Source organism: Malurus melanocephalus, unplaced genomic scaffold (assembly GCF_030028575.1).
Source record: "Malurus melanocephalus ecotype Western Australia unplaced genomic scaffold, MMel_1.1 scaffold_41, whole genome shotgun sequence".
In the NCBI taxonomy this organism is placed as follows: Eukaryota; Metazoa; Chordata; class Aves; order Passeriformes; family Maluridae; genus Malurus; species Malurus melanocephalus.
Genome location: NW_026623273.1, coordinates 1,234,608 through 1,250,344, shown reverse-complemented (window position 1 = coordinate 1,250,344; position 15,737 = coordinate 1,234,608). Strand labels below are relative to the sequence as shown.

General features: G+C 35.4%; 1 protein-coding gene across 1 annotated transcript in view; it reads left to right on the top strand.

Annotated features, from left to right (window-relative positions):
* CPLANE1 (ciliogenesis and planar polarity effector complex subunit 1) overlaps positions 1-15,737 on the top strand; it is a 58,003-nt gene that overhangs the window by 30,577 nt on the left and 11,689 nt on the right. Inside the window, exons 28-43 of the mRNA XM_057364685.1 lie at positions 48-181; positions 754-836; positions 1,645-1,713; positions 3,602-3,684; positions 4,630-4,698; positions 6,197-6,389; positions 6,989-7,246; positions 7,419-8,150; positions 9,000-9,166; positions 10,389-10,518; positions 11,441-11,495; positions 12,594-12,698; positions 13,192-13,284; positions 13,874-13,986; positions 14,244-14,439; positions 14,693-14,937. Of these exons, the coding sequence (XP_057220668.1) occupies positions 48-181; positions 754-836; positions 1,645-1,713; positions 3,602-3,684; positions 4,630-4,698; positions 6,197-6,389; positions 6,989-7,246; positions 7,419-8,150; positions 9,000-9,166; positions 10,389-10,518; positions 11,441-11,495; positions 12,594-12,698; positions 13,192-13,284; positions 13,874-13,986; positions 14,244-14,439; positions 14,693-14,937 (2,725 nt within the window). The remainder of the gene's footprint in view (positions 1-47; positions 182-753; positions 837-1,644; positions 1,714-3,601; positions 3,685-4,629; positions 4,699-6,196; positions 6,390-6,988; positions 7,247-7,418; positions 8,151-8,999; positions 9,167-10,388; positions 10,519-11,440; positions 11,496-12,593; positions 12,699-13,191; positions 13,285-13,873; positions 13,987-14,243; positions 14,440-14,692; positions 14,938-15,737) is intronic.

Below are 15,737 nucleotides of genomic sequence, written 5' to 3'. Positions count from 1 at the left end.
GCCAGTTACTTATGTTGTTAATTACCTTTTGCAATTCTAATTACCAGAATGTCTGCAAAGTCAAAATATGTTGATAAGAAGGAAATTAAYCATGGAAATAATTCTGTTCCTCATATGATTGAAGACCTGAATGAAGTGGGACCATTTGTTCAGCAGGAGTTGGATGTAACAGAACAAGAAGGTTTGTTTCAATTATACATCCTTTTACTGTGGTGTGACATGTAAAGCTGTAGGAGTTTTGCATGAATTTGATTTTATGTCCTTCTGTTTATTTGRTAAAAAAATGTGAATGTTTTCATTGTTCTGTTGGAATTATTTGACCCAAATTGTATTACAACTAGATTTTATAAATTGCTTTGTTAAGGCTTCCTAATGAGTTTTTCTTTTATATAACTTTTTTTTCTATAGAGATAGAATAATGTAAATTAATATATTCTAATCTTTCATATACTTTTATTCCAGAAATATGCATGCAACTGTTCAAAGCATTTTGCAGATTTTAAAAGCTGAGTATGCATAAGTTAAATTTATCATATTCATACCATTTATATAAGCTGCTTTTTTTTTTAAACTCTCTCTTTGTGTGCATGCATCAACACTAGTAAGAACACAAATTTTGGATTTGCTGAGACAACTCAGAACATTTCTCACTAGTGAAAAAGTGGGCTTATGTGACCTGCAGTCAGAAATCACATAACAATATTATAATCCGTGTAGTTTTCTGATTTAGAATAACTGTGTTTATTTTTGTAGAGTGCTTTGAGGAGCCATATGAAACTCCAAAGAGYTCCAATAGCTCTGTCAGGATCAAACCTGCAGAACTTCAAAGAAAACAGGCAAGTTACCACAGAATCATCAGAGATCATAGAAATATTTGGGTTTGGAAGGGAGTTAAAAGATCATCTCATTCCAAATCCCTGCCATGGACAGGGACACCTTCCACTMGACCAGATTATCCGAGGCCCCATCCAAACTGGTCTTGAATGGGACATCCACAACTTCTCTGGGCAACTTATTATTGTGTCTCACCTCCTCAATGTAAAGAATTTCTTCCTAAAATCTAATCTAAACCCATCCTTTTCCCATTTGAAGTAATTTCCCCCTCTTCTATTACTATGTRCTGTTGTAGAGGTCCACCTCCAGCTTTCCTGTAGGCGCCTTTCAGTACTGAAAAACCACCCTAAGGTCTCCCAGAGCATTTTGGTCTCTGTGCCAAACAGCCTCAACTCTCTCATGGGAGAGGTGCTCCAGGTCTCTGAACACTATTTGTTGTGGACRTGCTTTAGCAGGTCCATGTCCTTCTTTTATTGGGGGACATAGAGCTGAACACAATGCTCCAGTGAGTCTCTGAGGACAGAAGAGAGGGAAGAATGGCCTCCCTCAATCTACTGGCCATGCTGCTTTGCATGCAGCCCAGGACATGTTTGGCTTGGACAAGCTCTCTGGATTCCTCACCCTGTCCTTGTTTCCACCCTTTGTAGGCTTCATTTTTGTGTTTGACTTTTTCCAGTAACTCCTTGTTCATCCACACAACCCTCTTGGTATTTTTGTCTAACTTCCTCTTTGTTGGGATGCATCACTCCTGAGGTTGGAGGAGGTGATTCTTGCATATTAACCAGCTTTCTTACCCCCTTTTCCCTCCAGGATGCTATCGCTTGGAGCTCTACCAAGCAGATCCCTGAAGAGGCTGAAGTCTGCTCTCCTAAAGTGAAGGTCAGTGAGCTCTCTGTGTGCCCTCCTCACTGCCCTGTGAACTCAAACTCCACCATTTCATGGTTGCTGCAGCTCGATTCCTGGATTCCCTGTGCCATGCTGTGTTGTCCYTCCAACAGATTTTGCGATGGTTGAAGTTCCCAGTGAGACCGGGGCTTTCGAACATGAGGCTGTTCCTATCTGTATATAGAGGACCTCGTGCACCTAATTGGGCAGCCTTTATCACACAGTCTCCTGTCATCCCCATAAACTGATCCATCTTGGTCAGCTCCTCATCCATCCCCAGGCCGAGCTTCATGCTTCAGCTGGTCTCTGACAGAGGGTGACACCCACTCCTCATTTTCCCTCCCTGTGCTTCTTGAAAAGCCTGCTCCCATCCATTCCAGCACTTCAGTCACCAGAGCCATCACACCACGTCTGCAGTGCCAGGTCCTACTTAGTAGATGTACACATCTCCAACTTTTGTTTGTTCCTCATGCTATGCATATTTGCATGGAGGCATTTAAACTGGGCCCCGATGCAGTTGGGTTACTGGCAGGAGTAGCTGTAATTCCTTTGTGCAGCTCTTCAGGTGCTCTGTTGACATGCAGTTCTTCTCCAGGCATCTCTTTCTGACGCTGGCATAAAATTGTCCCTCCTCTCACAACTTTAAACTAAAGCCATGTTTCCCACTTGCCAAGTCTGTGACTAAAGATGCTGTAGCCCTTCTCTGATAGATGAACCCCACCAGCCCTCAGCAGACAGGTTTCTCAAAGCAAGTCCCTTGGCTGAAGAAGCCATACATACCCCTGGCTGTGGCACCAGTCCTATAGCCATTGGCTGATTCACCAGATTCAAACCCTTTCAAATCCTTTCCCTTTGACTGGGATGATTGACTCTACTCCAGAGCTCTCAGTGCCACTCTCTAGAATTTGTCAGGTCAGCAAATGGGTGGCTTGCTACCTCTCAGAAGAGAGTTGCTTCCTACTATCACCCATCAATTTTCTTTGGTTGTGTTGGTTGTTAGACAGGGAGCAGGCTGGGCTGCCTTACTCAGCTCGAGCATCTCTCTTAATGTGACAGGATCTTACATGGAAGCATGAATTGTTGAGAATACTGTTATCCAATATCCTGTATTCATCAATACTTTTGGGAAGTTGAGGGGCTAAAGTGTTTTGGGTTGGTGAGTCTTCTTCCTTCTTAATAAGAAAAATAAGAATTAATAGGTAATCAAGTGAGATCTGCTCTAAGCACTTTTGAAAATTGTGTATGCTTTCATATCTGTATATACTATATATAATTGTATATATAATTACATTAATTTTTTTAAAAAAATAAATATATCAAGAAGTTTATTTTGCTGCTGTCTGAAAACTCAATCTGGATTTATAAATGATCCTTCATTTTCATGCATCATTTTTGGTAATAGGTATCTTTTCTTTGAAAGTGGCTAAGGTTTGTTATGCTATGTATTGTGGTCTTCAATTCTGCAGTATGTTTTACTATAGTGAATCTATAGCATAAAATCTTACATTTGTTTCATTCCTAGTTTGTAGATAGGTTATTTATCATGGGGTTGTATCTACATTTTCATCGTTATCTTGGGGGTTTGAGATTAGCAGAGTATATATCCAGGGTACTACATGAATATGAATTTAAAACTAAAATCTCATAATAATGAGATCATTTTAAGAAAAGGAAAGATGCTCAAGTGAATTGTTATGGTATCTCCTTTTTGCTTATCTGTAACTGTCCTCTGRTAAATGTGTGATTTTGATTGTTTTTGGTGAGATTTTTTCAGGTGGATGATTAATCAAAAATACATTTACCATGAGCTAAAAAACTGTACTTTATTGAAGCAGGAGGGATAGAAAAATTTGCAAGTTCACRTACATCTTTTTATATTCAGCAGGTCACCATTTCAGCTGTAGATAGTCCTGAAGAAGTTCAAAATGTGGAAGAAACAAAGGAAGGAAAAGCTGAACAGAATATGTAAGAGACTTGTTGGGGTTTTAAAATTCCTCTTTTAACTTTGCTTAAAAATCTAAAGTAGTTTTGTTAATGATGGTATCCAGTGAAGTCTCAGGGTTCCTGCTGTTGTTTATAGCAACAATGTCATGTAWTCAAACTGTCTCAGTTAATCTCCTATTTCATGTACAGGCACTTCACATATATGAAATGCAGGGCTACTGATTTTATAAGTAATAAMATTTAATTTTATAAGTAATGGTCTAATAAAATAAGCATGTTTTGTGCGAAGGTATATTTTATGTCAGGGAAGAAGACAATAAATGGAAAATCCTATTGTGGCATATAAATAAATATCCCTACATATACATAATATTAGTGAAAAACTTTAAAATGGCTTACTTTTAGAAAGACTTGGAATCCTCTAATATTTTAAAATTACATAATTTTGTTTTAACTGAATGTAAGATGCCTGCAAGAATTTATTATGGCATTGTTTCATCTCTTTTAGAGATGCAGATTATAATGATATTAACAGTATTACTTAAATTGTATTTTTTTCTTCCTTTGTTTACTGGATTCAACTTCTTTTTTGCCTGCTATCTGTCTTGAATAGCCAGAACTTTTTCAGTGCTTTTGTTTGAGTCAGTTTCTGATTGCTAGGGGAGACAAAACATGTGTGTCAATATTTGCCAGGTCAGATTGCAGTGTAATGCAGTAATTGAAGCAATGCAGATCAGCTATGCTCAGGTGGCTTTCAGGTATTTAATCATACATTTTTCAGGTATTTATTATCATATTAATTAAAATACTATTTCAGGAGGTTTTTTTGCATATTTATACACATACATGTGTATGAAATAAAAGTAGCATAACAGATTATTGTAGTATTTGCAATACTAATTTTTTTCTCTAAAAAATTAACAGATTATTGTAGTATTTGCACACTAATTTTTTCTCTCTTTGTAGTATGACTGAGGTTGTTACTAGCACCATGTCTCACTCATTCTCTTTAAAACAAGATGCAGAAGTTGCTAGGTAAGATAAACCTGCACTGTTTTATGTAATAAAATAAAACTTTCTGTTTGAAAATGTGCAGATTTGACTGCAGAATATTTGCACATATAGTATATTGTACCTGCAAAATAAGTTGCTTTTCTTGAAACTTTTTTGTACTATAATCTTTGGGGATCATATACATTCATATGTTGTCTGGAATATCACATGAATCAAACATGTTAATTCAGAACTACCAGATTTCAAGAGATGTAATGATTTTGTTTTCTGATTCTGAACAGAATTTGTTATATAACATTACTATAGAGGATACTTGGTTATATAGAACACCTGAACAATAATATTTTAAACTTRTATATGCATTTTAATGAACATTATTAGAATTCATATATCTTGTGGCAACTGATAGATTTGCATAAATATATACCAAATAGAGAGAATGCTGGAATTGGGAAAGGGGGTCAGGAGTCTGTCTCAGGTTTTCTGTCCTCTATGAGGCTTTTTTCAGTTTAGAGGAAAATATGAACTGCACATACTTCTAGGTTCCATTTTCATGTGTCTCTAGCCTCTTACTTCTTGAGCTTTTCATGCCAGCTTTTTTTAAAAAAYATTTACTCAAACTTTTGGCATTTTAGGCCACGCTTGCACATTCTAATTGTCTTCCAAAAGATTTTGTATTCCACTTCACACCTATTACCTATCTAAAACTATTACTCATTAGCCATTGCTTTATGCTTCTGTTCATTCACACGCTTGGAGGCTACACTGTACAACTGTACAAAGTCCTCCAAGGGTTGCCTGTAACCTTGCAATGTCAGCATTTTTCTTAAATGGACARATGTCTTTTGGGTCAATTTCTGTTGGTATAAGTCAAGTCCCTCAGTTTTATTATAGCTTAATGTAAATCCAAACCCTCTCCTCTTCATGTAAGGAATTAATGTACTTAATGTTCTTTTCCTACTGAAAGATCTTGTTATTGCTGTGGGAAAATGTTAGGTATTGTACATGTTATTCCAATTTTAAGTTATTTTCTTTAAACTGAAATCTTGTTGTTACTTTTTGAGCCCAAATATCTAAAGGAACATTACTGTAAGTGAAATCTGCCTTCTGCCTTATTTCAACTCATAATGTCCTTCTTCATTTTCTATCAGTTGTTTGGCTTTATGACTAAACAGGCCTTTTTTCTGTCTTTTCTGTCAAATCATTGTTTTCTGCCTGTACCTCAAATCATTATTTTCTGCCTGAAAATAATAGTTTAGATACACTTGTGGCTACAAAATCAGGTAGAATTTACATCTTTACTACTGTTTTTATTCAGCATTTTAACAAGTATTTGGGAGTGTACATGCTCTCTGGTAAAGATTATGCACTGTTAATTATTAGGTTGTTTATACTAATTAATTATGTTTTAAAAAAACAAAGGTGTCTTTAAAATTTCTGTGGATTAATGTAAGACAACCTTATATAAGTGTTTTGAACTCTCAGTGGTTTTCATAGTTTTGTTCTTTTCTTTCCTAAGTATTACAGACATTTCTGTAAGTGATCGTCAGCCTTCTCAGACCATTGTGTCAACTATTTCAAGTCTTGCCTCCCATACTTCTGTTTGTGCAAAGAAGCAAGAAGTCAAGGAAGAAGTCCCCAGAGGAGAGAAACCAAACACATCAGAAACTGTCAGGCAGATGCTTCAAGATGAAATGTTTAAATTAGTTCAGGTAAGGGCTTCTGATTTTTAAAGTAGTTTTCTTGGTATGAAGTGTGTTCTTAAAATAATGGAAATAATTACCTTTTAAAGGCATTTTATGTGTGGTTGTTCTTGTAAGAGATTTCCAGATCCATGTTATCAACCATGAAAACTTATTTTAGACTTAATTTTTGCATTTGATTCAAGAAAATGAGTGATGTAGTAGTAGAAATTTGAGTTTGTTTTAGCTCACATATGTCAATGTGCTTTAATAGTTTACATTTGGAAAAATTCTGATGCTGTAATAACTTCTCAACTGTAGTGGGATTTAAGTTGTGGTAGTAAATTAAGCCAATTTTAAGTGACCTTAGATTTACTAAAACTTCACCAAAGAAGTGAAGACATTCATCTTGCTTTAGCATTACCTGTCTGTGACAGGTATTTATTGTATCTTACAAGAAAGTCCAGTACAGAAAACAATTATACAAATGAATCCTTGTTGAATCATCCCATTATTGGGATGTTGTTTTGTCACCTGATAGTGAACATCTGTAACATAGCCTAGACATTTCTGCTAAGATTTCTGTTAAAGTTGTTGGCRTTGTTAATTTTGTGCATGTGTATATTCAGCTACAGCAGATCAACTTCATGAGTTTAATGCAAATAGTGCAGTCATCCTTTACCAATGTGCCAAATGTGCAACAAATGCTACAACAGCATCAATCAGTCAACCTGGCAGGGAATCAGCCTGCACACACTGGTGAAGGCARTGCTTCTCCAAAAACACAAGTGCCCACTCAAGAAGAAAAAGGAAAAACAAGTCAAGAGAGCTCTGTYTTGCAGCCAAGGAATAGTGTAGAAGATGAAAGCAACAATGGCCAAATAAAAGTAGGTATATGAAATTGTGGTTTATGAAGACTGTTCAGTGTATCTGATATGTTATCTATTACATAGAGTTAAGAAGTGTGTTTGTAGTGGTTGGTGTAGACAGAACTATTTTTGTGCATATTTAGTGCATAGCTGGTTTGTAAATGCTGGTTTGTTTGCTTTTCTAATTTAGAATCATCTGGATATGAATGCCTCTTCGACACTATTTGAAAGCAACAGCAAGGAAACAGGATTTATGTCACCATCTCAAGCTTTGYATTCTTCAGTGCCTACCAAACCACTTCATCTCCTAGCTCCTTCCTCAGATATCCAGAAAAAAATAAAATTTATCCCTGTTGAAAAAAAAATTAGCTACTCAAATGGATTTCCTTTGCTTAAGCTTAAATCAAATTATCATGTCAAACCAACATTTTTACATCCAACAGAAATGCCATCAGCTTTTGCCAGACCACCCCTAGTACCACGAGTAGCTTGGAGTTCATCAGATTCCTTATGGACCCATCAGTCCTCATACACACCAAGAGAGAGTAAGGCAGATTTCCGCAGCCCTGAGATTCCAAGGCAAATGCATGAGGAAAATAAGAGATGGGCAGAACCAGTGCATATGGGACCTCCCAAACATCTGAATTCAGATCAGTATGAAGGACAGCAAGAAGCTGCCCCTCGGCCAGAGTTCCCTGYAAATGTGAATGTGTACAAAGCGCCGACTGCTCAGAACCTGCCTGGTATTCCACTGTTGCACCTGAAACTGGACCCAGTACCTGCAGTTCCACCTGTTGTRAGGCAGCCAGTCACTACTACTTTAATACCTATTAAACCTGCAACAAAAGATATTGACACCACAGAAAGGCGACAGGATACAGGAATACCGCTACTTCAGGTTAATTTGCCTCAGAAAAAGAAGGTACCAGATTTTAATCATATATTTTTCTAACTTGAAGTGTTTTTTCTATTTCRTGATTTCTTATTCATCACAAGTAAGTTTATGTTTACAGGCTRTGGAATTTGGAAGCACTCAGCATAGGTACTAGGAGAGATCTATACTAAGGGTACTTGCTTATTGGCATGTCARTATGAGGCAGGCTGCAAGCTTGAAAGTTTTTAATGCCATTAGCTTGATCTCACATTCCATAGTTCACTGTCCAGCCCMCTGTTCATGAATGTAAAGAATTTAYTATCTAAAATACTGCACAATATTTATATGGTGAAAAGGTAGGGGTTTTTTTTTCCAGAAATTATAATAGAATTATTGACAGAAGTAAAATATGGTGAAATTTTTTTTTTTTGCAGGGCAGAAATGGAATGGTAAAAAGCTTGGTAGGAAAACCTTATGGATGCTGAATATATGATGTTTTGGAAAATGTTATTTCTGATAGACTTATATGCTTGCATATCCCAGTTGAGAAGAATAGAGAAGTTTTTCCTTGAAAGGTSGTGCTTCAGTTATTATCTGCTGGTTCCTAACTTCATACTGAACTGGGTACATAAGAATGCAAATATTAGTGAAATATGTTATGTGGAGCAAACTATATCTTGAGTTCACTTTCATAAAATAATTTATACATGTACATATTGGCAGAGGTTTTGGTCTGATGCTGCTAATATTCCATTTCCATTTTCTATACAAAATGCTGCAGGAGTTTTGTTTGTGTAACTGGAATCCAAACTGTATTTACTTTTCTCAACCAGTCTGACTGGGTCTCCCCTCCATGTTGCTTCTCTCTTCTTTCTTTGTCTCTGTGAACCCTCTTAGACACCAAAACTCATTCCACTTCAAGATCTCATTGCATTTGAGCAACGCCACAAGCATCATTCTGTGCCCAGTACTTCCTCTGGACAAGACCAAGCCAAACCTRTCCAGCTGCTAAAAACTGATGTTGAACCATTTGAACTAAAAGATGTGCAGAACAACAGAAAAAGGCAAGCCAAATTTTGAAAGTAGAACTTCATTTTGAAAGACTAGCTGGTAACCTGTACCTTGTAGCTTTGACATCAGAGGAGGTGGACATAATTCTCTCGGCAGAGAATAAAACAGCAATTGCTAGCAAAGACGCAGAAGTGTATCATTAGGGTACGAAGGGCTTTTGCCATTAGCAGACTGATAGAGAGAAGGTTCAAGGGGAAATGTTTTTCATTCCACYATCTGTGTTTTAAAGTTTTGTTATCTTTTTGCTGTACACTCTTTATGAAATGCTTTGCACTTTACCTGATCAATATTAATAGACAGCTGTCTGGGCTGCATATTGTCACTGTCATCTTCAAGAAGGAAACGCTCTTTCAGTATAATGCAATATGTAGGCTATTTTTAATACAGACAGTGATTAACAAAATTCCTACTGAAGGCAGGTTTCCTTTTTATTTTGTTTTGCTAGGGGTATTATTCATTAATTGTGAAGTTTGATCTACTTGCACAAACAGTTAAGACAGTTTRTTTAAGCTGCTTACATATCTTACTTCAGTTCTCATAGAATGCTGATAGAATGTTCTAGAACAGAATTCTTGGTTCCTTCAAGTTACGATRATTTTAGCCCTCTCATTCGGGAGCACAGGCTCACGAGTTTTTCACACTTAAATGGAAAACTTGCTGTACAAGTAACTGCAGATAGAGTTTAGAATACATTTTGATACTACCTGTAGAAATGCTAGAAGCTACAGTTGCTGTTGTATCATCTATTCAACACATATTAAAGAAGAAGCTACAGTTGTCATGTAATCTACTTGTCCTCCATTAAAAGAATTCTAACCTTTTGRGTAAAAGAGTTAGAACACCTCTGTGGTTACTGAATCTGTAAGTTGTTTCTTACAGATCCATTACAAGCATTTTGTGTAGTATTTATTAATTGTACACAACATATAGGTGTGACATRTGGTTTTTAATATTTAATATTAATAGTTTATTAGAGAATTAATAGACTTTAGTGTGATTGCTGGCATTTTTATGGGTTCTTRCAACAATTTTATGTAGATTTCAAGCAGGCAGAAATTGTGGTTTGAACTGATCTGTATGCAGCAGCTCTGTTTGTCTTTTCCTATCTTTATTTCACTGTTTATTTAGTAGTAATATTTCTTAGAAAGCAAYGATAAGTGTTTGTATTATTTCATAATACTTCTTACTCTTTATCTGTAATTAATATGTTGACAGTAAAAAGAGGCGCAATAAGAAACTRCTGAAAGAGAAGGAGGAAAAGAGGAAACCAAGCGTGTCCTTCTGTCCCAATGACGAAATCATCACTATTAGTGACACAGCAGTGGTTACTGAATCAGAGACTGAGGTATAGAATAATGTTTTTTCTTTGACCTTTTTTCATTCAAATTTTAACAGAAAAGAAAAGAAAATTATAAACCAAACAATAGTATGTATCTGTTCCAGGCTCTAGCCTAGAAACAGTATACATATTTTAAATTCATAAACTTGCCCTTTTCTGTAAACAGGAGATTTATTTCTATAGAGGATTCCAAGGTTGCTATTTGTTTTTCCTGGAACATGAACTTGTCTGTTTTGATAAAGCCTGTATGTACCTTGATAGTAAAAACATACAAAAATGTTTTAAAAAAAGAAATTTTATTTATCCTAGTAGTTCTGTAAGGACAAGTGACCAAGGCATTTCTTTTTGCATATGAAGGCTGGATGGATGACAATGTAAGAGTAAGGATGCAGGGCACTGAGATCTCAGTTCTGTCTCAGCCCAGAGACAAAAAAGAAAGCCTTCATCAGACTGCGGTTTGTTTAGGGCTTTTAGTATCTTTTGGGGGTTGTCCTTACAAGCACTAAATTTCAAGCTAGAGCATTACCATTTTAATGCTAGATCGCTATCCARTGCAGCAGGCTGTATTTCTGATCCATATCGTACCTTCTTTGAGACTTYACTCCAACACAGGAACTGGAGACCCTCATCAGACCTGGAGATGTTAGTCAGGGTACAGCAGGGGTAGGATAGACTCAAAGAGGAATAAGGAATTTATGCTACTGCACATAGATAAGATACATAAGAAAATGTTACATAGTCAATAATTCCACTAAGTTGGATTAGAGGAATTAAAAAACGGTGTAGACAAAGTAAGTGACAGTTATGTCCTTTTTTTCCCCAAAATCATTACTCATATGAAGTATATTGGATAGTTAACAGCATCAAGAAAGCCTTTAATCTGTCCTGGAGCTCTTTTTAAAGATGGCTCTTTGTTTCCTTATATTAGGATCACAAACCAAAATCAACGTCTTACAKTCAAGATGGTTTTCTCATCTCAATGGGCAAGTACAAGTCTTCTTAATGCTTTGAGTGCTTAAATAAAAAAAAATCAAGGAACGTAAGTTTATTAGAATTCACAGAAAAGCTCTGTGGTCATCAATATGTTGCAGACTTAGAGAATGTAGTCTGTGGGCAGTAGAGCTTACTGGCTTATGGGAACTTAYCCCAGTCTTTCAGGAGGTAGAGTAGGTATTTGGAATTTTCTGGGGTTATTCAATTTTTAGGGGTTTGGTGTAAAGAGATGCAGGCRAATTTAAGATCTTGTATCAATTATCTGAAGATTCATAATAGTTTTCCCAAAAATTATACAAATATTTTGATTTTTCTTAAGAATGAGTGGTAGTCTAGTATTTATGTTTAACAATGGAGTTAACAAAATAATAACAGTRTGTTGAGTGAATTTAATTAGATGTGGTTGACAGTAATTTCTGTTCAATCAAAATAATTCTGTAAACCTTTGAAATCCTAAATTTATTTATTTATTTTTAAAAGATACTATTCCAGCATTATTTGCCTGCATATTCTAATTACACGAAATTTAGGGCTCTTGTAAAAGAAACACAATGTTTGCAATGTTTCTAGCATGTAATATGATGACCATGCCTGTGGAAAGATTTGCTTCTTTACAGTATGTTAATTCCTGACAATATTCAGTTCTGTCACAGGACAAARTATTATTCATTCTCTGAAATTTGGCTTTAAAGAAATAATGGCATGCAAACTCTGTAGAAACAACARTAAAGGTATGAAGGCATACATGTTACAAATATTTTTCACCTCCTTTTAGAAAATGAAGTAGACTGTTATTGTTCAACACATTGAAATATTTAATTTAAAAATYGCATAGCTAAACCGAATCTTGATTTTAATTTAGTGTAACATTGGAAGTGTCAGTACAGTGGTGTATTCACATAGAGTAGGTAGCACAAACTTTTCTTTAAATAATTTATGAGGTATGCTTAGAGAAAAGTTAAAATTTTCTGTCAGAAATATAAAGRAGAAACTGTTGGAGTCCATAGTTGTGAGTTAATATCATTGCTTTCAAAGATGTCTAATTCTGTATTATTTGTAGACACCTATTTTGTGTTATTGCATTTTAGACGAAATGGAAAAAGCAAGTACTCTCTCAGCAGATCTGCATTACTTGGCTTCTGTTGGAAAAAAAMCAGTAGAAACTCAAGATGCAAGTACAAATACTAACCCAGGTAAGCGCTACCCAGGTGATCCACAGAAACCAGCTATTTTTGGTGTTGCTTCTGATTAATTATGATATTTTGTCGGTTTTCAAAATGCAGCAAATTTATACAGGCAAAACCAGTTTTTTATGCTCTGATTTCCTATTTCAAAAAGAATTAAAACAGAGAAAACACTGGAATATAAATTACAGAGCAGTAGTTAAAATAATTATAATAAAAAACATTACTTATGCAATTWTGTAAGTCTCCTCATCCTTTCTGTAAGTTAGTTCTCCTGTGACTTTATCTAAATGCATTTTATATTTATAGTGTGCATTTTATATTTATATTATATTTATAGTGTTTTACACGTGACTGAAACGGTTTCCTTGCCTCTTCCCCACAACTTTTCTTTGATTATGAGCTGGCAAATCAGAAATATAATCTCAGATAATGCCATCAGTATCTTTACTTTCCTGAAACTCATGTGTTTTGATCTTCTCTTCTTTTTTTACCAATCAAGTGCTCAAATCATATCAGGATYGTGGGATCAGTGGTGGAAATAAGGTCTCCAAAGTTAAAAAAAAGGGGCTGGTCACATCTGTTCCTGCACCAGGTATGGCTTCAGTCTTTCTCTACTTCATTAGTTGTTTTGAAATCTGTAAAAATGTTACTGTTCTAACATGGGTTTTGTATTAAACTGAATCCTTTTCTCGTGGATTTTAGCTGGATTTTAGTGCCACTTAATTTTTGGSATTTAGTGTAATGTAGACCAAATGTATTGACCAGATCACAGCTCCACGTGAAATTGAGCTGCAGTACCCTTRTTCCATAGATACATTGCACAGATTCCAGTACCCAAGTATTTTCATTATGATACCAAATGAGCATACTGATTTTTCKGTTATTGTAAAATTCAACAGTGTTYCTCCATTTGAAGATAATTTTACTMTATTACRTGACTTATTTGTGGAYGGTTTTATTTGAGGCTTCTAGCTGAGTAATCTAATTTCTTTGGATTAAGTAAAGATGCAGATTTTTTTTTTACCTAAGTAGGAGGGACTTGGATATTAATAGCAATCTAGATTGCAGCTTAGCCAAAGCTTTTCTTATCATCTAGGGAATGCAGAGCTGTTTCCTGATAGTCTGAAGGTTTTGTGCTTTTTACTGTAAATATAATACTGACTATTGTTATTTTCTTGTAGAACCATCTAGTTCCTCTGAGATACTACTGCCAGACATGTGCTTAAACCTGAATGTCCCCCCTGAAGTGAATGAGAAACCTTTACCATCTTTTCTATCAGATRCATCTGATTTGGTTAGTGATCTAATGTACATATGGATGAAATGCATTTTAAGTACACTGCTTGTTTTACTTCATGAATTTGGGTTCTTTGTGTCTGYCTGAATCAGTTGTATAATGTGGTAGGGAAAATTGTATTTATTTTGYTCCCCAAACAAAAAGCCTTTCAGTCACAACTGTTACGGGGTAAACACAGGAAATGATGARCAACGCATTGTAAACCGCTTATTCAAAATACATACTGTATAATTCTTCATTATCTTGCTGTTTAGCATAAACGTGAATATATCAGTGTGATTGATATTGAAGACAGTGACATCCTGAACAATTTGCCTATGATACCTGAGTCTGCAGAAGAGATTGCTGCACAGCAAAATGAGAAGCTTGAAATTCCATCTACTGCAGAACTTGATCAAGCAGCAGCTTCTGTTGTTAATGCAACTCCACCTGAGGAACTTCAGAAGCAAGGTAAACCATTTCCAGCTTTCAATCCAAGGAATAGTAATACTTCTGTGCTGTAAGACTCCCACATAAAATCTGCAGCCTTTCCCCAATTAACCTCTTTTGTTTAGACATCAACAGTGACACATTTGACTGACTTTGTAATGATTCTTGTCTCTTGAAATGTTCTATTAGCTATAGCACATATGTCTAATTACTCACATGATTAGGAGCTTGTGGCTTATTCAATGATATTGATGCATTCTCTTTTTTTTTCAAGATGATCATCAGAAAAATGTATCAAACCAATTGCAAAAGGAAGATAAGGAATTAGATTCTGCTACAGATCGTGTAACTTGGAACGTAACACGTGAAGATGGAAGAACTCTTYCCTCTTCAGGGCTTCCGTCCAAAGTAATTGAAAAAGAATACTTTTCCACAAAGCAGTGGGAAATGGATATGCAATTACAGACACTACAGAACATAGTAGAAAATATGGAGCAGGATTTCAGAAATAGCAAAATGGTGAGTTCTGAGGGCTAACTGTTGTTTTTTTAAACAGTTTTTTAGCTAAAGAAAAAGCCTACGTTTTGGATCAATGTGTTCTCAAATCTGCTTAATATATGTTGACAGATTGAGAATAAGATTATATGTACTATCTATAATATAATATATAATATAAAATATAATACGTTATTTATATATATATATATATATATATTTATATAGTGTCTATTTTATAATTCAAGTTCTCCACATTCGTTCATATTTAGTGCTAAATCTGTTGGCTGACATGGTTGCTTACAATGGATCAGATGTTGGCGAGAATGGTGGTGTTATTAGTGAATGGGCAGAATAGATKTAATTTCTGTGTAACTGAGAAAATGGAATAGCACACAAGTTCAGGCTGAGTAGGACAATTTTTGACAAAGATTYCTCCAGTTGTGCTTGTGCAAAATATGAAGTGACTGTTTTTGGAACATGATCCTATTTGTTTCATAAAATATTTGAATTTTTGCTGTCTTTATAAATCTTAATACAGAAGTAAAATAAAGTTGGGCTTTGATGGATCTTACAGATCTCTTGTAACTCAGGGTATTGCATGATTCACAGAAATGTAAAGACTTCATTGTGTCATTTACACAGTTGTTACACTAAGGTGGATTATTTAATCACTTAAGTCCTTCATCAAAGTTTTTATTTAAGTCAGATTTTTTAAAAGCTTGCGGGGAAAAAAGGATCTTCACAAAGCCTATATTTGTTTCATAGCATTTCATAGCACCTGGGTTTTAAAACTTCTGGGTATCTAGGTGAATCCTGAAGAA